This window comes from Oenanthe melanoleuca, chromosome 3 (assembly GCF_029582105.1).
Source record: "Oenanthe melanoleuca isolate GR-GAL-2019-014 chromosome 3, OMel1.0, whole genome shotgun sequence".
In the NCBI taxonomy this organism is placed as follows: Eukaryota; Metazoa; Chordata; class Aves; order Passeriformes; family Muscicapidae; genus Oenanthe; species Oenanthe melanoleuca.
The window spans coordinates 87,886,915-87,913,739 of NC_079336.1; the positions used below are offsets into that span (position 1 = coordinate 87,886,915).

At 42.7% G+C, this 26,825-nt stretch overlaps 1 protein-coding gene across 1 annotated transcript in view; it reads left to right on the forward strand.

Annotated features, from left to right (window-relative positions):
- Positions 1-21,804: 21,804 nt before the first annotated feature.
- PPP2R5A (protein phosphatase 2 regulatory subunit B'alpha) overlaps positions 21,805-26,825 on the forward strand; it is a 41,888-nt gene continuing 36,867 nt past the window's right edge. The window contains exon 1 of the mRNA XM_056488989.1: positions 21,805-22,589. Within this exon, the coding sequence (XP_056344964.1) occupies positions 22,439-22,589 (151 nt within the window). The 5' untranslated portion in view covers positions 21,805-22,438. The remainder of the gene's footprint in view (positions 22,590-26,825) is intronic.

Sequence of the window (26,825 nt, forward strand, 5' to 3'; positions counted from 1 at the left end):
TTTCTGAGATCCTAGACCTACAAAATGATAGCAGAGGCATGCAAATGGGTTCATTTGCAGAGATAAGAATTCATCACAAGCACTGTTTTACAGGACTGGGTCTTATATTTTTCCTTGAACTCTTTGCAACAATTTCTCTCCTGCCAAGTCCCTTTCTGTCTAGATGCTGCTCTTGCATTCAGACTCCATTTCCTGTGGCTTTGGTTTGGCTGGAGTTTATACTCTCTTTTTCTTCTTAATCCCTCAACTTTCTTTTGCTGTATTTTATTTTTCTTAAGCTCCTGATAGTGTTTCTGTAATCAGACTTCTTCTGCACAGATTTTGAGAAGACAACACTGCAGGTCTGTCTCAGAGCTTTAGTTTGCAAGCATTAGAAGAGGCAGAGAAAACCCCTCTGTGTCTAAATCTTGCAATTTAAACGACTATAATGGACCATGTTTGCAGAAAGTCCTTTAAATATTTTTTTCCAAGGGTATCTCAAATGTCACACATGCTGCAGGCACAGAATTTTTCAGTTGAGGATTTACACTGACATCAATGTCTCCTCAATTTTTTTCATAAAGCAGCGAGCCCAACTCTTTCCTGGTACGTCCTTGCCTTTCTCCAGCAATTTTCTTCTGCAGTAAGACCAGCAGTAATTCAGAGGGGCGAGCAGGAGGCTCCTGCTTTGTGTGAATCAGTGAGAAGCCCAAGGACAGAGCGAGCCCGTGCTCCTGGCAGCGCAGCTGAGGATAATTAGCCAGCCCTGGCTACACATCCCTCGGTGCAGGAATGGAATACTTTCCTGGTGAGCTGGCAGGTAATAAAGCTTGCATGCTCACACTTCCATTATGAACAGGCTTATTAAGGAGCCTCTCCTGCCACAGGAATGCTGGAGTGCACATGGCAGTGAGTCTGTGGTCACCCAGCACTTCCCAGGTATCCAGCACGCAGAGCTGTGCCAGCCTCCCAGGCAGAATCCAAATATTCCTGCTTAGAGAAGCAAGATCCTTTCAGCTGGAGCAAAGGCAAGGCCCGTTTGCTTTTAGCACTGTTTGAACCACAGGGGGAAAAAAAAGTCATTTCTCATTCTCTTCAAAGGAAGATGGTTGCACATATTTCTCCAGGCCCCCAAGGATATTTTGTCTCCGTTTAAAATCCTCCAGATTACTTCACAAGTTTCTCATTGATTACTGTTCCTGTAACTCCTCCTAGGCAGATAAAACATTTCAACTGCTTCAGAGAAATGTCCCCTCTCTGCACTGGTACAGAAATGCCTCTCATAACTCCTGAATCTGGCTTATCTTTCCCAAGGGCCAAGGCACAACAATCCTTTGCTGTTCCTCTCCCTGGCGTTTAGAATCGTGTATCTGCCTTTGGCAAAGGATGAGGGAGGTGAGAATCTTCCCCCATGCATTTTGTTGAAGCTCCAGTATTTGAGAGAGGTTACTCCTGTTAATACTACTAATTGTTTTAGAGCATATTTTTACTGCCTTATAATATTTATGGACTTTATTGTGAATGCTGCTACTCCCTTCCAGCTACTAACTACTCCCTTCAGGCATACTTCCTTTGAAGCAGCAGGTACAGGGTAAATGCTTCAAAACTCAGGAGCTGCTAGGGTTTAGAATGCATCTGATGATGATTAGCACTTCCTTCAGGAACTTCATGTTTCTGAGATATTCTTAACTGGACTTCTTCTGGACTCTTGCATCTCTCAGACACTCAAAATTCCCCGGGGATCTAGGGAAGTTGCAGTCCAGCCAAGTCCACTTATTCCCACAGTTCGCTTTCCACACCTCATTAAGAAAGTGATTCAGGATTTCTCTTCAAAGTTTCAGCAGCCCTACATATTAAAAAAGAAACCCTTCAGAAACAAGCCAGCATATGCTGCTAAACACATACAGAACTCTCAGTGGGATTATATGGCAATAAGGAAGTATTTTGGGGTAAAACACCAAAACAGAAAAACATTTTTAAAAAGCAATGCAATACAAATGAGGCCAGCAGCTCCACATGACTCCAGACAACATTCCAAGGTCTTCAAGGATTCATCTATGCTTACCAGTTCTTCTACTTTAATTATGCTAACACAGAACAGCATAATGCCTTTCTGGCACAGTAGCAAGTATACTGGTACAGTTTAGTCCTGTTAAACACATGGAGACTGCATCCTTTTTTTATACCTTTGTATGCAGAGTGCAGATTTCACTGGCTGTATATCTATCTATCTATCTATCTATCTATCTATCTATCTATCTATCTATCTATCTCAAAAGAAAAATCATATGTTTGTCAATAAAACCCCTGTGTCAATTAGGTATAAGTCCCAACCAAATTCACCTTTACTTGAACTTGCTTATTTCTTTATCAGTTCTCCTGGGGTTTTCTTTAGAGATCTCTTTATCACAACCCCCCCTTTGCCTTCCCTGCTGCACTTTTCTGTATGTTGCTTCAGCTGCCAAATCTTTTCCCAGGTTTGATTCCAGGCTTGACTCCTCCCAGCCCTCTTGCAGCATTTTTGGATCAAACCTACATGTATAATCATCTAAATTGCATTTTTCCTGACAACATTCACTTCCTCTTCTTTTCTGTGAGCGCAGTTAACAAACCAGCTGGAGCAGAAGGCCAACATGAGTCCGGTTATTCCAGCAGGACAGGTGGATGTTAAGCAATACTGTTACCTGCTTAGTCCTGCATTTTCATACAGAAAGGTAGGGAACAGATACATTTTGAGAGAGGTAGTTTTCTTCTTACCAGCAGACTGCCTCACCAGCCTATTTTCCATTGCAAAGAGGTTTCCCTAAGTGCAGATTTTGTTTTTCCCCATGCAGGTTCTCTCTGAGGCTCTTGCACATTCAGATTTATCAAACATTTGAATCAGAAATTCACAGCCACCCCACAAATCTGGATAAGGTACCTACATTTGTACATCTCTCTTCCCTACTTCTCTGGTAACACTGACATAATTACTCCTGACAACAGGAGATGACTGCTGCAGTAACTCCTCCATGCCTCCTGAAGGGAGTCAGCATGCCCCCAAGCCCCTGTGCACACATCAATTTGTCCTGCTCTGAGGCAGTCACAAGCTGGAGGGAAAAAGGGAGAGAATCTTCCATCTGAAGCATAGTCACCACCTCTGAACACGTTTTCATGCCACAGCTGGCACTGGCCATTTCATGAGAAGTCTGAGAGCCCAGGCTCATCTATTACAAATCAGTATGGAGGACTGTCTGTGTTAACCACAGCCTGACTGTCCAGGGAGAAGTCCTGCAACTCTTGTAAACTTTTGGATGATGTCTCTGCCAGTTGTGTCAGCTGCAGAAGCAGTTGCATTTTCAAAAGGGAAGCATGAAAAGGGCATTGGAGAGATGCTTGCATTTCACTGATGTCCTCCTTGCAGATGGGGTAGGTACCAGGCTGCTGTAAAACATCACTCAGGGAACTAATCTGCAGCTCCAGACAGGGAAACTCACTTTTGCCTGAAACACTTTCAAGATTTTATCTCTGGGAGCTGGGGAAGCACAGGGCTGTGCAGTGCTCAGTATGGTGGGTGTTTGATCCGTGATTATTTAATGTCATTCAAACAACCTAGGGGAAAAAAAAACAAGGAAAGGACCTAACTGATGTGACTATTAAAGAAAAAAAGCCAGGGTTCAAAATGTGATTTCCTTCACATTTACTGCAGTTGAGTGAGAGCAGACACACTGCAGAACACAGTGTTAGGAGTAGGAAACTGAAGCCCTGTACTGACTCAAACATCAGCCTGAATCCTGCAATGACCCAGATCACAAAGATTAAAGGCAACACAATCCCTGAACTAATGAAGTTGGTAAGTGGATAGGACTTAATGACAGTGTGATACTTGGGTTATGGTTTGTGTGCATTTTGCAGTAAAGAGGAACTCTTTGGATAACTTATGAATTTATTTGTTCCCCTTCTTCTCAGCCTCTCTGGAACCAGCAGTCACGCTCTCAGAGAGTCTTGATCCTGCCAGTAATTCTGAGAGGAATGCTAAATGTCAGAAATGCAGCACAGAAATGGCTTAACTTTCTCCAATCTGTGGGGTTTTTTTATTTACTTTTTTTTTAATTGACACTGTAAGCTGTTTAACTGGGGCAGGGACAACTTGTTTTTACAGATTTGCACGTGGGGTTCAAACCACAACTCTTGTATTCCAGTGGAGCACTCTTAGGTGCTTCCTTAAAAGAAGCAAAGTGAAAAATCCTACAGGGATGTGCAGTGAGAAAGTCTAGTGATTACTGAAAAGGGCAGTAATCCAAGGCTAAGTGACATCTAGTACAGCTCTGTGGCAGTGACAGAGACAGCAAATAAGGCACTAACAGCACTTGTTAGCAGAGGAGCAATTACAGCAGCAGCAGCAGCAGCTGTGGGTGAATGTGAAATCTCTGTAGAAAGGTCTGTGCCTCTACCACAGTGCTTTGACAGAGAAAGCAAAGGAGACACTGAGCTCCTCAAGTGCTGCACAAAGAAGGAAGGTGACACAAGCAAGCCAGACATTGCTGTGGGTCACTCCAAACTGCAGACAGCCCCAAAGTACATCACACTTGTTAACCCTGGCAAGCAGCAGCAGCAGTAAGAGATGGTGGCAGTGGAGTTTGAGGTGCTCAGACACCCCAGCAGTGCTACCACAGCTTACTCAGGCTCAGGAGGTGTTCCACAGAGAGCTGCCACTGCCAAACTCTCTCTCCGTTTTCACAGGAGTGGCATGTGCAAGGGGTGGCATGCAGTGAGAATGACTCCATGTCAAAATTGGAGGCCATAAAGGACTGTAAAAGTGGATTTATTTTTTTCCCACTTTTGTTCGGGAAGAGACAAATCACAGAAAACAAGATATCACAGAGGGGCCATCTAACCATCCAACAGGATGGCACTTTTGGAGCACTTTTGTGGACAAGATCTGGTCCCTCTGAGCCCCATGAGCACAGCAGGAGGCAGGGCTCAGGGTCCACCCAGGCACAGGGGCACTGGAAGCCCTTGGGCTGTGGTTTTGTACTTGGATATCTCTGTATTACTGTCTGTATCTCTTCTAAATCTCCTTATAGACCAATTACTTGGGAGATCCCTCCAAACACTGCAGGAAAGCACCTCATCCTAGGCATTAATATGGCTGGCAGCCCTGTACATACAGCTGTTTTGTAATCAAAGGAGTGAAGACTGCAATTAGTTGCTCATCTTTCAAGCCTTTATTTTGAAGAAGGTAACACTCCCAGTTACAACTAAAATGATTAAGACACCAGAAACTGCAGAGCTGATGAGTAAATAATAACCATATGACTCATTTCCTAGCTCAGAGATGCCTGGAAACTGAAATTAGCAAGTCACAGAGCAAAAGGCTTCATCTTTGAGGGGTTTCATCTTGTCTTTTTATTGTACATAAAAAGAGAAAAGTCTGCAGTGCCTGGGCCTTGTGACAGTGTCTTGCCAAGCCAGTTTATGAAGGAACCTGCACTATGTTTCATTGAAGGCTGTGCCTTACAGTGCTTAAAACCTTAGAGCACAGTGGATGGCCAGGGCTCTGCAGGGCACCCTCCTGAGCTGCTGGCACCATGGGGCTCTCTGCTCCTGGGCTTTTCTTGCTTTCCCAGCTGCAGGTCACCAGTGGCTTGGGCTGCAATTCATGGAAACAGTCAGATGGATCAGGATGGACCTTAAACCCCAATTTCCTTGCTGCAAGAAAGCTGAGCTTTACAGGGTAATTAGAATCTGAATCAGAAGAAATCACCAAGTCAGAGAACCCTGCTTATGCTCATGAGTGAAGGTGGCTGGTCTCTACCAGCTGCTGGCACCAGCCTGCTTTTCCTTGCAAACATGTCAGTTCACAAATGGGCCTCAAGGATTCAGGAACTAAATCCAACACACTTTGCAAATTTTGTGTATCCCTTAAGATACAAAAAAACCCTATTTTTGAGGCTGAGTAGTACATAAGTGCTACATCCAGATCATGCTCATCTCTGAGCAGAAAAAAAAATGTATTAGAATATTTAACCTAATCTGGCATTCTAGAGGGAACCCTTACCTTGGTTGTACCCACAGAAATTTGTTACATGGTACAGAAACAATTCATCTCACCTTGAAAACTTGCAGTCTGGATTTGGGAGGTTAAGAGATAAAATGTTGAAGCAGGTAAGAAAACTGCTTCATCTGAATGTAATTTGAATGTCCAACAGAATGTCGTTGTAGTCCCAAGTCACCCAAATAAATGACTGCTCAGAAATGAGACTCAGAGAACATTATTCAGAGTTTCAAATTAAGGAATATAAAAAATGGAGAGAGCTTACATTATTCATAAAGGCTGGACCAGTGAAAGACCCAAAGAACCCGAGATTTCAGAAGCTTCAGTCAGTGATGATCCTCTGTGCAAAGCCATTGGACCCCATAAATCACTCAGCTGCAGTGGAGTTCAACACACACAGCAGAGAAGCCCAGATAAAAAGAATAAATATTTGAGAATACAAAAAATAAATAGCAGACCTGAGCAGCAGCAGATTACTTCCAAATCTATGAATCAGTTCCTTCATTCTTGTGTTCACATAGTGCTCACTTGTTGTCAAGAATTTATGAAAAATAACATCCTTTCAAATTTGAGGAGAACAAACTGTACCAGAACCATAACCAGAACATATGGTTTACCTACAATTTTAGCAATTATCAAGTGTGTTATTTGGAGTTAACACAATTATTAACAAGAGCTTTGCAAACATTTTAGATACTCTGGTAATTCAAAGCAGGCACGATATGAACTTGTCTGTATTTGCAGCAGAAAGTCTTGTCAGGGTCCTGTTGGCCTCTCTGTGCTCTGGAGCTGCTCACAAATGGGCTGAGGTTGCCCCAGGAGTCCAGATCAAGCAGAAATAAGAGGCTTCCCATCCTCATGCCCTCAACCCAGCCTCAGAACTGAGACTTGCTTTTTATCTTGAAACATTTTCCAAACTGCCATTCCCCTTGGTCCTTCCACGGACTGTATTCCCAATTCATTACTTAGATGCCCTCCAACCATTTTTCATTTATCACCTCTCAAATCTAGGAAGGAGGTTAGCAGCAAGAAAACCACAATTTTTACCTCAAACATGACATCAGCCAAACAACCCAGACCACATCTCTCTCTGACATACTGATCATGACTCTAGCAGGCGTGCCATACAGTTGTGTGCCTATTTTTCCTACCTGTATGGCTTCTTTCCTAGATTTCTGGTGAAATTCCTGGTTTGCACTAGCATGACTGTGCATACATAGCCTGCACAATGAAAGCAAATGAGTCTTTTGTCCAAGGTGGCACAGTTCCTTTCTCCCTTTGTTTTTACTGCATCTTTCAGAGGTACAAACTTGAGGTCAGTTTCACTCCAAAAGTTAGTTGACCGTTGTCTTGGGTTGCAATACAGGATGTGACCAAAAGTATGTATTCTATCACCATCTGCTGAAACCAGGTGGGGCAGTGATCCTCATCTCCGTGGGAGATATCCTCTGCTAATGGGTCATCTGTTAAAAGCAGGTGGGGCAGTCATCTTTATCTTTTCCACAACCCATCCTCCCTCCAGGAGATATCATCTGCTAATGGGCCATTGAGTCCCACTGCATGGCTGATAAAATTACATCATCCCACTGGGAGATGCTCCAGCCAGGGGGAGGAGCCAAGCCTTTCCTACCTTGATAAAAACTGAGATTTTCAACACCAAAGCAGCCTTTTCCACTGGATTCCAGAGGAAAACTGAACCTTTCCACATCATCCCTGGACCTTCAGGGGAAAACTGCACCTTCTACAGGAGCACTGCTTCAGCTGAACCACATCTGCCACTGCAGGAAGACTGCAGCCACCATTTAATGGGACTGCTACCAACACCCTGACTGACAGGGTGTCAGGTTGTATTCTGACTCTGTCAGTGTTTTGGATTTCTTCTTTGTAATACTGTATTTCTATTTTAATTTTCCAAGTAAAGAACTGTTATTCCTATTTCGCATATCTTTGCCTGAGTGCCCCTTCATTTCGAAATTATAATAATTTGGAGGGAGGGGGTTTACATTCTCCATTTCAAAGAGAAGCTTCTGTCTTTCTTGGCAGACACTTGTCCTCCAAACTGGGACAACTGTCTCAAACATCAATGCCTCATCTTCCCCATACTGAGAGTTTACAAGAATGCAACTTCAGCACATCTGCCAACTGCAATCTCCACTGACTGTAGAGGGAGAAGAGATCCCTAATTCAGGCACCTTAATAATTGTTGTATTTCTGTGGGCTTATCCAGCACCAAGAAGAACGGGTCTACAGCTATTCTGGAGTACAGATAAAAATAACAGTGTGCAGAAGTTGCATGGCTTGTGTAGAAGAGTCTCAAGCCCTTGTAGGAAAACTGCCCTGGGCAAGGGGTGCTTGGCAGGCTCAGGTGGGTTCTGCATCTCAGAGCCCCACCATCAGATGCAGGCTTCATGGAAAACAAATATACCAGGTCTTTAAAAGGGGTGGCCTTGGATCCTAAATTTTCCTACCTGAGCAAACAAATGAGCACTTGATAACAGCACTTGTTCTCTACAGTCCACCAACAATAGTGAGAGGATGTCAATATTCAGACATGATGGAGTCTTTTCACCACTATGGATAAGAGCTGTACCTTCATTTTTATTTCTGGGCCCTGGAGTCACATCTGCTTTTTTTTTTTTTTTTTTTTTTTTTTTTTTTTTTTTGTCTGTACAGCTATTGTATAGCAAAACAGCAGGCACAGCCCAAGGATTTTGTTTTGCCTGTTTAAAACCTGCCTGCAGCCATGAGGTGTTGAAATTCACACTTCTTTTCAGCTGCTGAAGCAACATTCTGGGATGACATATCACAGAAATGAGGCCAGCTGATTATCAGAGAGAGATATATCATAAAACAAAATAAATGACAAAGAAATGGGCTACTGTGAAAGCAAATAAAAACAGTGCAAGGCAGTAGCACAAGCAAACAAAAAAGCAAGAAAAAAATACAAGAGCTCACACCACTCTTTCAAGCCACAAAAATACTCAAATAAGGGCAGCAGTATTCAGTGGAAACTGCACAACTATAGTCCACTATAGTCCAGCTGCTTTATTCTTCTCTTATAAAAATGGATCTAATATTAAACATTGCAGCTCCTTGTTAGAACATGAGGAATTAATGCTGGCTGCACACTATGAATCACAGTGATTATCTATCTGCACTTAAATTTACTGGACTTTGAACAAACTGACCTAATAGCTAAAAATACAGTCTAGTTCCCATTTCTGGAATCCCATTTCTGCCCATCCTAGTGATGGTTTGCTGTGAAGGTACCAGTCCCTTCTCTTTCCAAAAGTGATGTGATGCAAGCTCTGACTGATTGGCATGGACAGATATTCAAGCAGACAGTTCTCTGAGCTATCAGTTCTTAACTTCTGCATTGCCTGGACATGATGACAGGAATCTAGAAGTTAATTACCTTGCAATTTTCCTTCCTTAAAGTTGTTTTGTAAGACTGACTTCTGTCTCCTGCTGTAAGACTGTGGGAACACTACAACTGCTTGTGTCTGGTCCTGAATGGCAGTGGCAGTAGCAAGCACTGAAAGATGTTATCTTCTTGCTGCCCACAGAGATAAAGCAAGAGAAAATAAAAAAGGGTGGGTTTTAACAGCAGAATTACCACATATAGCATGGCTTGTCTAAAAGATATGAAGTTTCCCACATTGGAAGTCTGATTTAACAGAAATATTATCCAAAGATAAACTGATAAGTGTCTGTATCTAGTTTTGCATAGGCAGCTGTCTAATACCATGCAGCCAAAGCTGATTAGATTGAAGGATTTCCTATAACACATGTAGATGAGCCCCTTACAATATGAAATTGAGGGTTTTGTCATGCATAAAACCAAATTCAAGCATTCACATCCACAAGTCAAGCATGGAAAATTATGATTCTCACATAGTCACATCACTGCATTTAGAAACTTCACTAAATACTGCTAATCTTGCAACACATTTGGCAATTCAGATAGTGGAAATAAAGCAACTCCATAAAGGAGGGATATCCCTGGTATCCAGCACGTGTATCTTCCTAAATCTGTTGCATTTTTTAAAATAACCAGCAGATCTGACTTAACAGCACACACACTCCTTGAAAGTGAAACAAGTTTTCTCAGAGGAATGCTGCCTCATAACTCATGCAAAAGCTATAATTCCATCTAGCTGGCAACTTCACCATGACAAGAAATAAGGACAATTATATTTTCAAAATTTTTGGTCCATGAAAACAAAAAATCCCTACTAGCTCATTAAAAACAAATTATGCTAGACAAGACTTCTGAAAATGTATGGTGGTAGTAAAATTATGTTAATTACAAGTTGAACACTTTACCTGATCAAGTGTCATAGGAATTTGTAACAAGGGAAAGAGCTGTAGAGGCAAATTTGAAAAATCAGTTTGCTCACTGATAGACTGAATTAACTATGTAAAAAGAGGAACAAGTTTTGTAAGCTTATTTTCCAAATAATACTACGTTTTTTCCCCTACATCATACACTAGGGAACCAGGGAGGTCATAGGGAAAATAATCTGTGGTCAGTGAGGTGCTGCAGGACCCCAGGCACCTACCACAGGAAATCAGGCCCCTCTAGTTCTGCTGCACAGCTTGCTGTTCCCTTCTTTGTATAAATCCACACAAGAAAAATCCCAGTTAAAGGTCACAGCGACACAGATAAGTTTGCAAAAAAATGTTGTCAAGAAGCCAATATTTTAATGTCTGATAGTTCCAAGTGCATCATAGTGACATAGCATGGAAACCTGACACTATTCTAACATAACTTCTGATGCCTGCATAATCTGGACATTAGCATTCTGAGACACATTAAAAAAAAAAAAAAGAATTCTACTGCCTTATTATTATTAGGAATTTTATGTTGAACTAGACCTTTAGGCTTGTAACTCACATGAAGCAATGGTAAAAACTAAAGAACTTAAACAGTTTTCCAGTGTTTTCTCATCCATCTTTGGAAACCATTAATCCCTAACACTGAAGGAAGGGCAGTGAGGGACTAGTTTGCAGTCAGTTGACAATAACATTTTCTAACTTCAAGAGAAATGTGTATTCATAGAAATGTGTATTTCCTTTCCTTCTCTATACCCACCAGTATTTTCTGGAGAGAGCTATCCTAATCTCCTGGAAAGCATCACACCTTAGGTACCAACCACAGCAGGATGTGGTCTGTGCCCTCAGATCACCAACTGTGAGGAGGAAGGGAAACAGAAAACTTCTGATTTTGGACAGCAACCATTAGAGCAGCTGCTTCTTTTAACCATTTCCTAACTAGAATTGGTAATGTACAATTTACTTTCTGTAGAAGAAGGAATTGGAACCAGTATTACTTTGTTCAGTTCAGTTTATTTATAAGGAGGAAAAACATCCCGTGTCCTTGAAGGCAAAAGGAATCAAGCAGCAGAAGAGGCAGGATTTTCTTACAAACCAAACCCCCTTTTTAGTTAGCAATTTGGCCAAAGGTTGTCTTTTAAAATTATTTTTAACACTGCCAGGCTATTGGTGCTTCTGTGGCTGCAGTGATCCCTTTCTTACTGCCCTGTCTCAGTTTCTGTTTCTTCTGCCCCCCTTACAGAACAACAAGCATTTATCAAATTGAACTGAGTGAAGCCTCTTTGCTCCCACAGTTTTGGTTACCTGGTCCATAAAAGATCTCTTTCCTTACCAGATTATTAACATTTACCTAAATGTATTAGAATTATTTACTCCTCAAAATGCCTAATTAATGTTGAGATGTAGCCAAATGATAGCAGCATGCAATCTTGATTAAAGACACACAGCCCGAGTTGGCCTATGAAAGTATTACACTGAATTTCATCTGTGGTGTGCAGAGCTAAAAGCAACAGTAAATCACACAGTTCCTACAGCCTCAGAGTGCTTGCAGTTAAAAGAGTTCAGTCACCAGTGAAAACAACAAATGTAAAAACTAAATATAGCTTGGGGGCAGAAAAAAAAAGAAATTGCCAGATCCTCAACTAATATCAATCAGTATATCTTTGGTGAAGGTGATGAACTTCCTCAATCTAATGGAGCTAAAACAGCTGCCCAAAGCAAGTACTAGAAATTAGGATGGTCACAAAAGTACTGGGCAGGAGGGAAAACATAAATTAATGAAAACTCTTTTCACTTTGTACTATCTAACAAAAGAAAAAATACTTTAAATGATGTGCTTATTATTAATCAGATGAACAGAATATTCCAATATCCTACTTATAAAGGAAATAACCCCACTCTCACAAGCACTGATGACAGTCTCTTCTCGTGATCTGCACAGATTTCCAGATGTCTTCAGACCTGTAATAATAATCCTAATAAATGCATAAAGTGGCTGGGCTGTGGCAACCACTTCTAAAGTGTGAGAAACAAAGAAGGAAGCATCCCTTCCCAAACAGGTTTTGTGGTGGGATAAGGATTTTTTGCTAATCCTTTGGTATTGCTGCAGCTTTGTAGGTGTTTTTTCCATGTTATTGTTTAGCAATAGGTCAGATCTCCTGTAGAGTATCCACAAGCTTCCTGCATCTCACCTTGTCTCCTCAAAATCAGAGTGCCTTTCTTTGTCATTGTAGTGGCCTTTTCTCCTGCTTCAAAAAATTGTCTTTCTTTCCAATTCAAAACCTTTGAAAGACTCACAAGTCTTCCCCTTTTTCCTCCTCTGTGACACTCTCTGGAACTGGTATTCTTTTAAATCCTGTTCCTGTTCCTTCTTCCTCTCCATCACTCTGGCAAATATGTGGTACAGACCCAGCAGCAAAAGGCCTGTTCCACATTAAAAACATGGCATTTACAAAAACATTGTCCAAAATTCATCAGATGTGTAGAATATGCAAGCCACCCCACATGTCTGGGATCAAATAGAGTTTAAATGCCATTTAAAAGAGATATTTTATGGGTTTTTTCCTAAGACAGAGTGCAGAACTGAGCCTACTTTCACATCACAAACAGCAGCTGGCCAGCCAAGACAACACAGATCTTTAAGTAAGACTTGGGTAACAATGATTTTGATTTTTTTCCTTTTTTTCCCCTACAAAAAAATAATAAAGCTGCAGAAACAAAAGCTTTTGAAATCCCCACTGCCCTGTTGGACAGGGAAAAAAAATACTAAAGACATTTCAGTCACAATAGCTTTGCAGTGTTTAGTAATTATGTGTGTAGACAGCAATACATTCAATACTGGAGTACAGCAAAGCATTCCTATCTCAAAAAGCCAAGAACACATATATCCTCTGAAATCTCAGTGGTAGCAATCATGGAAGACAGAAAATAATTTTTTATCTAGGACATACATTCAGAGATATGAACCACAGAAATCAAATATATATGGTTAGTGTACCAATTTGTCTGCATTGCTTTGGAAATGTAGTGAAATGAATAAAAGCTATCAGGAAGAGATCCCATCTTCTATCCATCAGAGTAATTGAGAAAAAAGATAGTTGACTGTGCCTGTACTGAATAAAACTGGAAGACATTTTTAACTATAGAAACCAGTTTAAAACTAATTCTCTTAGAACAGCTCTGAGCTTTACTTACACATCAGCTCATACTTCTGCTGCCTACCATGGCTTTACTTTCCAGATACCCACTTCAAGGTAATTTTTTAAGGAAAACTTAATATTTTTTAAAAATTAATTTCAGAAAATGGAAACTTAAGCTTTTATTATAAAATCTGACCTTTGGGCTCATTTGAGGAGTTTTCCCTAAATTATGTGCATCAGTACATTTTATGTCAATGTAGATTTGATGACTTTGGTGGTTCTGTGGTCTCCAAAGCCTGGAGTAGGGAATAATCAGGCCACCAGTAAAAATGTAAGGGGAATCTGAGATACCCCTGTGTGAGAACATGCATATAATTTAATAATCTAGAAATGAACTAGCAGGTGCTCAGTTATATTATAATTATTCTGCTTCACCACAAACAGTTCTGAGGTCTATTAAGGCAGAAAATAGTTGGAATTTTTTTCTTTTCTTATAAGAGGCAGACCAAGTAGCAAGTGCAGTCATTGTGATCTGTTCTGACCAGTGCTGGCTAATTAAGGCTTTAGCTAATTTATTTTTAAAAGATGGCCTGAGTTAGAATCTGAAAACTCTTGTTAGGTAATACAAACAAGAACTGAAGACCTGTTACAACTGAGAATGAAACAGCACTGTACTTCCCATCTTAGTGGAGGCTGTAGGTGTCACTGAGTGCAGTTTATTTCACACTAACAATTTTTACTCAAGGAAGACAACATTTTTTTAAAGTGTGAAATAACCTGCTGGTAAACTCCAATGTTTGAAAAGGACCACTAAAAATGAGAAGGTTGAAGTCATAAGGGGTGTGCTTAAGTGGAAAACCTTAAAGAAAGGCTTTTATTTTTTTGGTCTGTAAATAATCTTTTCCAACAACTCAGTTTTGTTTCATTTGAAGAAATAGCAAATAGCTATGTGCAATATTTTCCCCAACTCTTTGAACTAACTGTCTCTCCTAAGACATCAGCAGGGCAAGAAGATTTGCCATTCCTTCTTAGCATTTTCCCCAAGGTTCAAGCAGGACTGGTAGAACTCGTATATGTAAATGTATATATATTTATATACAAATATGTGCATATATATGGGGCAGCTTGCACAGCATGGCTGGTCTGGTGTGGTTCAAACCACAATAATCCTGAAGATGTGCTCATCTTCACCACCAGGACACTGAATTCTGTGTTGGCCTGTGTGCTCCTTCCCCAGGAAAGATGGAATGTTGAAGAAATGCTATCAGGTGTGATGTTGGTAAGACCAGCCTGAGGAAATCCCATCCCTGTCCACCTGCTCCACCTCTCCAGCTAAAAATTGGGTTGTGACTTCTGAAGTCAGCTTTGCACTGAAGCCAGGGTGCCTTTTAATGACATGGTAAACACCACAAATTTTAGAACATATATTAAATGGCATTCAGTAAAAAAAAATTCTATCTTTTCATACCTTTACACGACTGGGTAAAGATAAATATGTCTAAGCAAAATTTCAGGTTGAAGCCCACTATATTAAGGTGATCAACTCATTGTATACTCTTAAGAAAAAATATATATTAAAAAAGTTGGCTCAACTTCAAAGAATACTCAAATCTATTTAATATTCCAGATATTTGTCTACCTGTTTGCATTCACAAAGCTCTTTCTTGAAAGTGAAAATATAGCAGCATTTTCCCTGCAATGTTCAACTTTCTCTTTCTACAATAGCAAAGGGATACTGCTATTTAGATTGCAGGAACAGCAAGACGAACATCTGCCTGTTTAAATCTTCCCCCTCTGTAAACATGACTTGTTTATTTATTCACTTATAATTTGTGAAAACACACTTGATAATTGGTTTTGTAAAAACAACAATAAAAGGAACAAATCAGAGTTATGAACTCAAATTACTACAACAGCACAAAAAGGCATATATTCAGAGGTTAAAAACATGCTATGTTGTTAACTGGTAAATCAGGATGGAATCCAGCTCTTCCAAAAATGGCAAGGTCACATACTGTCTGATCACATTCATACCACATGCAGTTTTATTTCACTCAAAATCTTTGTCTTTTTAGTTGGTGTTGATCTAAGATGTTAGAAATGATTGCAGCGTACAGAAACAAGGGGTGGGGGGGAATCAGTAGTTATACATGTCTGACTCTTGGAGATAATTCAAATGGAAAAAAATCCAGGTCATTGGCCTTTTTAAATAGACCCTAGGCAATATTTACTCCTCCATAAATAGCACAGTCACATGAAATAAAACCGTGTTGGGTAAAGCCTGCTAAACAAAAGAACAATTTACGGAGGGGAAGGCGAAGCGCGGCGCTGGCCGGGCAGGATTAGGGGAGCGCAGGGCGGGGATTGCGGGCTCAGCCCCGCCGGGACAGCGAGCCGGAGGGCACCAGGGGCTCCTCCATCCATCCTGCTCAGGAACAGCTCTGGCTGCAGTGCCCCGTTCCGCGGGCACAGAGCAGCCCCGCTGCCTTTGTCCCAGCGCATCTAATGGGGAAAATCGCGGCGCTGCTCTGCGCGCTTCCATCAGCCAGCAGCGCTCTAGGAAGGGCAGCGCTTTTCCCCGAGGGACACGAGCCCTGACATGGAGGCACAGCCTTTGAAATACCACCGAGACACCTAAAATAGATACTTTTGGAATGAGTAAATCACCACAACATTACATTTCTCTAAAGCTCACATCAATCTCTCCTGTGTGCTTACCCCACTTTATTTCAAGTCTTACTTGCTAATTTTTTTCCCCCCAATATCCAGCTCTGGAAATCATGTTACTACATAAAAGCCATAGCTATCTCTTTTAAGTCTCTTGCAGCTCTGAAAACACTTGAAAGCGTGAAACAACAAAAACTTAGTAACCCATACAACAAATCAGTAGTATCCATAAGGGCATGTGACTTCATTTCATTCATTAACCAGGGAGTGGAAGGATTGATTTTAATTAAATCAATATTTGGGACTCTTCTGTACTAGTATCACTCATTCTGGCTTTGCAAAATGAGGTTAAACAATGCTGCTGGAAAGGTATTTTTGGGATCTGAGCCTGGTTCAAGGGGTGCCAATCCAGTCACCAGTGGAGAGCTGGCTGCTCAGCAGACTTGGCTCTGTTTCCAGTTGCTAAATCGCAGCAGAGACACAGGAAAATATAAAAATACTTTTCTGCTATTATTCCCCAAGGAGAATAGAGCTACAAGGGAATAGAATTACAGTTCTAGATGCAGACACAATTCTTTACAGAATTACAAATTACACAAAGTGCTTGGAAACCCTGGTACAGCAAAGCCTTTCCACCTTGGATTTAGGGACAGATTTTCCCTATCCTTTCGTTTCTCTTCACTGCAGCCTATATATATATGTGCTTTGCAACTCTTGGCCATGTTTTGTACTTTTCTGGCTGCCACATTCATTAAGTTTCCAAGCAGCTGATTCTTAGCATGCAGTAGTTCTTGTTAGCCTGCTAAGAAGCTGACAGAATAAATCTTGCTGTTTGTTTAATTCCCTTCACTGAGCATTAGGAATTACTCCTGAAAGAACTCAGGCTTCCAGGTGTTCTTTTTCTACATGCAAGTATTTCATACCAGAAGTAGCTCCCTCTTATTTCCCAAATGCTGTGTTGAACAATATTTAAAGCTGAAGACAGTGCTCATGGGCATTTATAAGGGTCTGATTTGCCACAGACAAAAGCATGTAGGAAGAGGTAGTGGAAAGGCTCCAGTGTTTTTTGTTGTTGGCAGTAGCAGCTGGTTGGTGGGGCTTGGTGTCATTTTTGTATTTCAGTGAATACAGGTACCATTTGTTATGTTAAAAATGCATATGAATCCTCTAGCTGAAGATCTTTACCCATTTTATTTATATATAAAATATAAACAAATCTTCAGCACAGAGAACAGATTAATTAATACACATATGCTCATGTTCTGTAGATTTTTTGTAAGGAAATAACATTATGGCAAAGATGCTAACTGACTTTGAAAGCTTAGTTGTAAACCTATGTCCCTAGGGGAAGCTTTGCATCTTACTGAGCCAGAAAGATAGCTGTAGAATTCTCACACAGCACTGTTTATACCCAAAATGACAGTTCAAGACACAGGCAGAATTAAGGAGTTAAATTGGGACACATTTTCATTGGACTATCAGTTAAAATAATCAGTGTATTTTTGCCTGTTCGTACAAAATTCTTAAAATACTTCTTTTATTTGCATCACAATCACACTGGATTGTCTGACAGAATACTCAGTTCAAAGGTTTTTAGAATCACAACAAAAATCAGAGCTAGTTTTAACAATCCATTGCCTGCTTATACCCATACACATGGTTTTGCCTGGAAAGACTGTAATGATGTCTTCATAGGGATGCTGAAGGAAGTCAAACTCAGGACCCTTGCAAAGAAGGTCTTGCCAACTAACCTCTGAATTCCAGTCCCTGAATTTCAAATTCTGCTCTGGGAGGAAGGTGACAGATGGCCCTGAGACAACTAATGCTGTATTATTCAAGGATTTACCAAGCAGAAGACTTGGGAACACCTATGCTAGACATCTACTACCCAGTGCAGCCTACAGAACATGTAAACATACAATTTATGCTGAACTAGGTGAATATCTCACTTGGTTTTACTGGGACATTAGTCTAAAAGGTATTTTAAGTTAGGACTAAGCCTCTCTCGTTTGCAGACAGAGTGAGTTGGAGTTGTTCAGCCTGGAAAAGACAAGACTCCAGGGAGACATTAGAGCACTTGCTGTATCTAAAGGGGTCTACAAGAGAGCTGGAGAGGGACTCACTAGAAGGGCACACAGTGACAGGACAAGGCTTTAAAGGGACAGTGGCTTTAAACTGAAAAAGGGTAGCTTTAGATCCCATATCAGGAGGAAGTTCATCACTATGAGGGTGGTGAGGCACTGGAACATGTTGCCCTGAGAAGTTGTGGATGTTTCATCCCTGGAAGAGTTCAATGCCAGGCTGGATGGGGCTTTGGGCAACCTGGTCTAGTGGAAGGTGTCCCTGCCCATGGCAAGGGAGTTGGAACTTTAAGGTTCCTTCCAACCCAGGACATTCTATGATTCTATGAAAAACCCTGAAAAACTGCTGGGCATGTGCAGTAGTAAGCATAAGCACAGTTGCAGTCCACACAGCTTTTCATTTTCATTTTTGAGAGGGAAAATACAATTTTCTCCACAAACCTTCTTGGGTGAGAGTTCACCCACTTAGGGCATCCTCTTTACTAAAACATTCCTGCCACTGTCTCTGAGAAGAGCTGGATTTCTGGCAGCTCAGCCTCCAAGCACCTCTACAGAAGAATGGGAAAGCAGAGCTGTAGTTAACTCCTCATCTGCTGGCAGCCAGGCAACTCCCTGCAGCAAAAATCTGGTAGCAACCTGGTACTTGAAGCACCAGGTTTGCAAGCCAGCTTGGCCAGCATTCTGCAAGTTAATGATGTGTCATGTTCTTGTTCACCTTTCCAAAGGCTTCTCTTCTGGGTAAAAAGATGATAAGAAAGTGCAGGAAATAATCCTCTGGGACTAAATGAAAAGAATGGTAAATGTGACTTTCAGTAAAATCTGCTCCAGAATGTTGCTTCTCCATTCAGAATAATGATCATGAATGATAATGAGCCTTCTTCCAAGCCAGAGGTATGCTAGAGAGGTTTTGCAGAATCAAGGCTTCAGTGCATATTGAGGGCCCTGATTCAGGAGTGGGAATAACTTGGCATAAAATTACTATTCACATTCTCTGTGGACACCATGGACTTCAATGAATTGAATCTGGAGCCAGCAGCTTGTAACCTGGCATGGTCCCTGTGTGCCTCTAAACACACTCTGCAAGCCAGGGGCTTCAGAGGCTGACTCAGAGCAGCTTCCACAGCTGTGTAGGAAGCACTATGTGCAGAAAGAGGGGAAGGGCAATCTCCAGCCCTCTCAAACACAGTTATTTCAGACTGCCACTCACTGCTCTCACTTTCATTTTTTATCTCCAGTCCTACAGGCCTGTATGTTCCAATGATTTCATACATTGATGTACTTCCACTGACTTCAAGTGTAACTTAAAGCAAACATTACCATTTCAGTTTGGGAAACCGTAGCTGGTCACCAGAGATGCTGCTTATTCTTTTCTGAAACAGAAGAGTTGTATTAAAAAGGCAAAAGAAAACTCAGTGGCTAAAAGTATTTCTCATTTATTTGAGAGAATAAAAGTTTCATTTTTTGCAGCTGACTCATTTCAAATGATACATGAAGATGCAGTCTGAAATATCTTTCAGTGCAGTCAATATGAAAATCCCATCATTGCAAGACTACACCTATTATTTATGGAGGTCTTGGTGCAATGAATTTTGACTGCCAACAGATTTTTTACAGGACATTTTCAAACATCATTTCTGAGCCTAATCAACCTTGTGGAAAACATTTTAAAGCTCAGAAAAAAACATTTTTACATTAGCTAGAACTTGCATAAAACTTCCTTACCAAACTCTGACATATTGATGAAACTCTAAGGTAGACTCTTTTACCCTGGGAACTGGCAGCAAGGCTTCAGTTGCCAATAAACTCTACACAGGACATGCTGGGCAGTGTCAGTTTCTAAAAATGGGTGCAGAAGAAAATGACAGCTGCTGGAGGGCAGGCAGGAACAGAGGAACACACCGACACAGGGGCTTGGCCACAGTGATCTCTCAGTAGGAGCTGTGGGCCTTGAAGTGAAGTGGGAATTACCAGGTAATGAATGCAAGGATTTCCTTTACTGCAATCAATACAGGAGCTGGCAGCTTAAAGGACAAGTGCTCAAAGATGGCTATGTTGTCTGTAAAAATGGATTTTGTAATAAAAAGAAATTAAAAGTTTACAACACCTACAAGAAAGATGAAAGTATATTACACTGGTACTCTATAATTTCTAGATATGCTGTATGCAGAATTGAATCTAAAGTGTACAGAAAGGGATTCCCTGAGCTCAGCTCAGCAGGTAGGGGTTACTGAATATTCTGAGCTGGAAAAGATCCACAGGGATCATTGAGTCCAACTCTTAAGTGGATGGCCCATACTCCCTCTCTCTACTAAAGATTATTTCACCAAAAGCAAAGATGAGAAGTGCACAAGTTAGAGACTGTGTTGACAGAGGAAAGGAAAAAGGAAAGAGACGGAAGGAAGCAGAGCAGTTTCCACCGAACAGGCTTCCACAGTCTTAGTCTTTTATGTTCACATAAAGCTATAATCATTTGGCTTTTGATTTATGGTTTATACACACCAAGATTAAAGTCCAACTCACGAAGGCATTTTACAAACACTTATGGTGATCTTACTGTATTTATGCCCTACCGCAGCTACTGAAACTTGAGCGTGTGCTTAAAATACTACAAATACTTATTTGCTGAATTGGTATCCAAAACTGTACAGTAAAAAGAAATGTGCTGATGCGCATAAAACGTGAATGGCTACGAGGCGAGGCATCCCACGTGCTAGCACGGGGGAGGGGGGAATTGTATATGGGAATGGGACAGCACAGAATTCACTGCACACGATTCCTCCATTCCGGACTTCACTGCAGCGCACAGAGTCTTCTGCGGCCGCAGTTCTCCTTTCTCACAGCCCAATTCACTGATCCCGGGCGGAGCAGCAGGATCAGCTTCTCATGCGCATCCATCCCTGGAAGCGCCGCACGTGCTCGGCCCCGGCAGCCGCGCCTCCAGCCCGCCACTCCGGCTGCGAGGAGGGAAAAATCCCGAAAGGAAAACAGCGATCCTCAAACAACCACGCGGAGACGCAAGGGAAGGCGTCGGGAGGGTGGGAAGGAAAATAAATAAATAAATAAATAAAAAAGGAGTCGGAAGCACTGGGGAGGTCGCACGGAGATGCGCTTGGGAGCGCTGCCGCGGCTCCCGGTCGAGCACCCTTCCAGCGGTGACCCGTACCCAGCACCGGAGCGCGGGTCCCGCCGTGCCCGCTCCGCCGCTCCCCTCCCCGCCGCGGCATTGGCCGGCGCGCGCCCCGCCCGCCATCCCGCCCCTTCCCCTTCCCCTTCCCCCCGCCGGGAATCCCCGCCCGCCCCGCCTCTCCCGCTCCCGGTTGGACGAGCCGGCTGTCAATCATCCGGTCCCCGGCGCGCGGCCCAACTCCCGCGTCCTCCCCGGGCCGCCGCGGGCGGTGCGGAGGGCGTTCCGCTCTCCTCTTCTCCCATTGGCCATTCTGCGCTGTCAATCAGCTGGCGCCGCCAACCGCGGCCGCTGCCACCGCCCCCGCCCCGCCCCTTCCCCTCCCTCCGCTCAACTCCGCTCGCTCCGCCAAGTTGCGCGGCCGCTGCCCGGCGGCTGCGGGGTTGTGGCGGCGCCACGCGCGGCGGCCCCCGGCGGAGCGCGGCGAGGCGGGATGACGGCGGAGGCGCGGGGAGCGCCCGGCGGCGGCTGAAGGCGGGCAAAGGGCGTGTGGAAGCGAGCGGCTGAAGCCCCGGGGCGAGTCCGGCCGATGACAGCGGGTTCGACTGAAGGGGACGAGGAGCGAACGAGGCGGGAGCGCGGCAGCGGCGCCGCCGAGCCCGTCCCGCGGCGGGGCGCGCCGTGCCTGCCCTGAGGACAGCGGGACCCCGGCAGGGAAAGTTTGGCGCTCGCCCGCCCCCGCTCCGCCGGGCAAAGTTGTCTTTGGGTTTGTTTGTTTGTTTTCCCTTTCCTCCTCCTCCTCCCCCCTTCCGCTCCCCCGCCGGCTCCGCGCGGGGAGGAAACGGCGAGGGAAGCAGGAACTGAGGAGCGACCCGGGAGCCTTCCCAGCGCCCGGCAGAGCCCGCTCCGCTCCTCGCCCGTGTGGTGTGTGAGGGCAGCCAGGACTTCGTTTTTGGTGGTGGTTTTTTGCTGGGTTTTTTTTTTAATTTTTTTTTTAAGCCCCTTTGTTTTTTGCCCGCCCGCTTCTCCCTCCGGTGCAATATATGCTCGTGGAGAGCCGCCCCGCCGCCCAGCCATGTCGGCGGCCATCTCTGCCGCGGAGAAGGTGGATGGCTTCACACGGAAATCGGTGCGCAAGGCGCAGAGGCAGAAGCGCTCGCAGGGCTCCTCGCAGTTCCGCAGCCAGGGCAGCCCGGTGGAGCTGTCGCCGCTGCCCCAGCTCAAAGGTACGAGCCTGCCCTCCCTCCCCTCGGGCTGCAGGTGCCGCTGCTCTCACCGCCCGCCCCGGCTTGGCCCCTGCCCCGTGCCCTCTGCCCTTTAGCCGTGTCCTCCCGTGCCCCCGGTGCTGGCCAGGTAGGGACCCGCGGCAGGAACCCCTCCTCCGAACCAGCGCCGCACGGCTCGGCTCTCGCTCGCTGTCCCGGCCGCTGACTCCGCTAACTCGCCACCCCCCTTTTCTGGCTGGTTCGCGAGGTTTTTAAGGTTTTACTGAGGAAAATGCGTGCGATAAGTTGAGTTCAGGAGGGCAGGCAATTCGGCGCTAAAACCTGGGAGCGAGCGGTGGCTCCTCCCACGGGGGATTTTGCGAAGAGGAACTCTGCCCGTGGCACCACATCCTGAGTTACCGGCGAGAGTTGGGTTCTGCCGCTCCCTGCTTTCCTCCCGCTCTCGGACACTGTGCGAGCCGCCTTCTGATCTCGGGAGCTGCCTCGGAGGCTCCCTCCTGCACAGTGCTGTGTGGAAACACTCGAGTGAATGAGAACTCTGGATGCTGGCATTGCTGAAAGGAAATAGTGAAGGTTTTATCTGCTGTGCTGCATCTAAATCTGAGAAGACTCAGCTCATTGTCACAAACACGAAGCAAAGTTCATTGCAACCCTCTATGTCTTTGAATATCAAAATACATTTCTGTATATTTTTAAAATTGCACGTTGGGGAGAGAATACCAGACTTGTTATTAAAGCATTTGTCAGGGACTTGAAAAATAAGGGAGAGCAATCACCTTAATGTGACCTAGCATGTTAATTTTGCTTCCACTGGCTTTAGAGTCCTAAGGCTTTTGAAGCTGCATCATATGATGGTGTGATGGTGGAAAAAAACCCATCTGATTTGCAGCAAACATCCAAAATCCGAATAAGATAGAGCAAACTTAAAAATATTCCTAGGTACTAAGGTTTGGGTTTTTTTTTTTTTCCAGTTTGATTTTTTGGCATTTACAATCGTGTTTTTAGTATTTCAAGGCAGTCACTTTTTCCTGTTCTTCGAGTGGCAGATGTACGTGAATCATAAATCTGGCTCTCAGCAGAAATGTTATTGACTAGAAATAAGCTTAGGCAGGGGAGTAACAAGGGCAGGGTTGTTTGTTTGGTTTTAACATGTTTGTTGCAGTGGTTTTAGTTTTAACAACAGCATGGGGTGTTCTTGCTTCTTCTTTTGGGCTTCTCTTTCTCTATGAAGCTGTGTGCTGTCTTGGCCCACTACTTTGATTTGAGGGATTTATAACCTGGATAATTTGTTTGAAATCAAGATTCAGTTTCTCCTGTTCCTGTGCTGTTTAGACAATACTTTTTCCTCGGGGTTGCATTTCAGAAACCACACTTGAGACTTTGTAAAGGCCATTGGTAAATACTGCACATAGGTGGCAGACTTCAGAAAGTTTGAGTCCTGGTCCAGCAGACAGTTAAACATATGTGTGTTATGCAGGGAGTAATTCCAGCTTGAATCAGCAAAATCTCCAAGTTTACATTCTTTGCTGAGCTCGGACTTTAATAATAAGTTTTTAACTCTGCATTATTAAGTCTTGTAGTTTTGTCAGTGTGGTTTTACAGCTCTTTACTTGTAACACAGAGAAATTTTGCATGGCATCAGCAGCTCAGATGTTTGGAAATTTGAAGCCATAAACCACCAGAGGAATTTCTTCAGTTATGTGGGGTTTTATAGTAGTTTGAATTGCCTTATTGCCTTAAGATCTTAAAGGAAAATCCCTTCAGTCTTTATACTTACGATTCAGAAGTGAAGTCTTGCCTTGGAGACGTGCTTCAGAACAGAAACTGTGGGCAAAATATACTTTTATGAGCTGTAGTGTCCCAAGTAGCCAGTTTGCAGAAAGTCAAGCAGCACTCCTTTTGCTTGTTTTTCTCCCTTAGCTTTGTGATGTTAGATTCGTCCTGAACGAATCTAGCTGTGGAGATGAGATTTCTTTTCATCTGTTAAGGCTCCCCTCCCTCCCATCCTTCCTTTTCCTCTTAAACCTTCCTTGCCCCTGAAACAAAAAAAGGTTTAGAAAGAGTTTGCTCTCTCTAGAAAAGGATTGTTTTATAAAACTATTTATTCTAATCACATATGTCTTGGGAAGAAAAAGCTTTGCTTTATTCTTAAAAGTTGATAAGGAATTCAGCAATAGCTTTGATGCTGCCAGTGTAGTATCATCTACAGAATCATGAGCCAGAATTCCCAGGGATGGCTGAAAAAGGAAAGTGCAGTCATTATAATGATGCCTTTGAGTACTTAACATACACTTAAGTAATTAGAATAAGTTTTTTCTTTTACAGACCTCTTCAAATAAATGTTAAACCTGAGGTATTTCAGACCTGTATTGAGAGAAAATGGAATATTTTTAGATGAAAAAGCAGTTTGGTATTATGCTGCTGTAAAATATTTCATCTTGTTTATAGGTATTGTCTTGTTTCATTGCTTTTAAGATAAAATATTCTGAAATAAGTATGAACAGTATTTTAAAACTCCTCAGTAGGTTTGTCAGACTTGCCCAAAACACTTGCATCTATTTTACTGGAGGGAAAGATATTCCAGAAGAAAAATATAAATTACCCATCACTTTAGGAAGTACCTTCTTGGGTAGAGAGTGTTGTGGGATTTTTGCTTTTCTGTAGGGGCTGTTTTGTTTGCCACTGAAATGGCCAGCTCGGATGGTGAGACACAATTTGAGTTGTATTGTTTCAAAGCCTTTAGACAGGTAATCTTAAAAATACGTATTTCTGCAGTTAATTGTACTGCTGCTATGAATTACCAAAATTCTGTGCTCCGGCTGTGTCCTAGCATTGACACATCTCTTCTCTTACTAGTGGGTAACAGTCTCAAGCTGTGCCCAGTAGTAGGAACTTATCCCTTCAGAGATGTTGTTGGGGGAGTGACATTGAGAGGAGGGATGGTAAAACAGTGTGTTGTGATTAATACTCAGCTTACCTTTGTGTGATGGTATCTATCCTGTTTAGATGAAAGCTCAGCAAAACCTGTCCAATGGCAGGATACACAAAATAACTTAGTATTTTCTTCTTCAGTTAATTTAGGAGATTTCCTAAAGCATTGTTATTCAAGACTGTGTCCACCTTATTGTATAATTTAACCAGTAAATAAGAAATACTGAAGACACAGTGATTCTATTTAAAAGAAAAAATATTGTTTAATCATCCCCCCCAATCTTCTTTTAATTTTGTTACCTAAAGTTTGCATAATAGAATAATTTTAAAGAATCTTCAGCCAAGAAAATGTGCTTGCACACAGCAGGATTTTGTCTTTTCATGGACAATTCTCAGAGTGTTGCTTTTAAAGAAATCTGGCAAAGGGAGTGTTGTTTTTGTTGTCTTAAGAAGTGATAATTTTGTCCCAATAGGAAATTGTTTTAAGAGACTACAATAGAACATGGCAGTTACCTTCATTTTTGAAAGAGAGATGCAGTTTGACCTTGGAACCTGATCTGACTCTCTCCATGCTTGTCCCTGTCACTTTTGGTTGAAGCAGTCTGTAGAAATATATGTGGAAAGTGGTGAATAGAAAACACAACTTGTTGCTTTTATTTAGTACAGTTAATATGACCAGTCAAGCTGTAAAGCAAATAGATTTTTTTTTTTCCTGTGTACCAAACATGTCAACTCCTGCTGGAAAGAATAAACATTTCCTGGTGCCTCCTACCCTTACAAGAGAATTGGAAAGTGATCCAGAAATCTTTCAGCCGCGGACTAGCAATAGTTAGGGGGATCTCTGTGGAGCTGAGACTTATAGAGGTGGAGTGTAATGGAATGAGAAGACATTTTTAGGACTTCCTAGTGTGTAGTGTCAGCATTCAAATACAGGGTGTAAAATAGGTGTTAACTTTGGTTATTTTCTGTACTTAAACGTTTGAGAGAGTGCTAGGGTTTGGCTGAAAACCATTGCAGTGTTCAAGCTAAGCTTTTGTGGAAATGTTGCAGGCAGGCCTGGTAACCTTGCTGACAGGTAAAATTTTAGTGTTGTTAAATCTGAGGTTCAAGCCTCACACTTTGGCTGGTTTTGAGTCCCATAGTGTGTGCTTCAGAGTGACATAAATAAGTGGAATTAAAAACAGCAAGAATTTTCTTGTCGTATTAAGTTGCCTTTGCTCCCCAAGGGAAAATGTGCTTCAAAGTTTTAGAATGATTTACTTTTACTGCAGCCTTAATAAATATTTATAAGTGAAAGGACAGTTT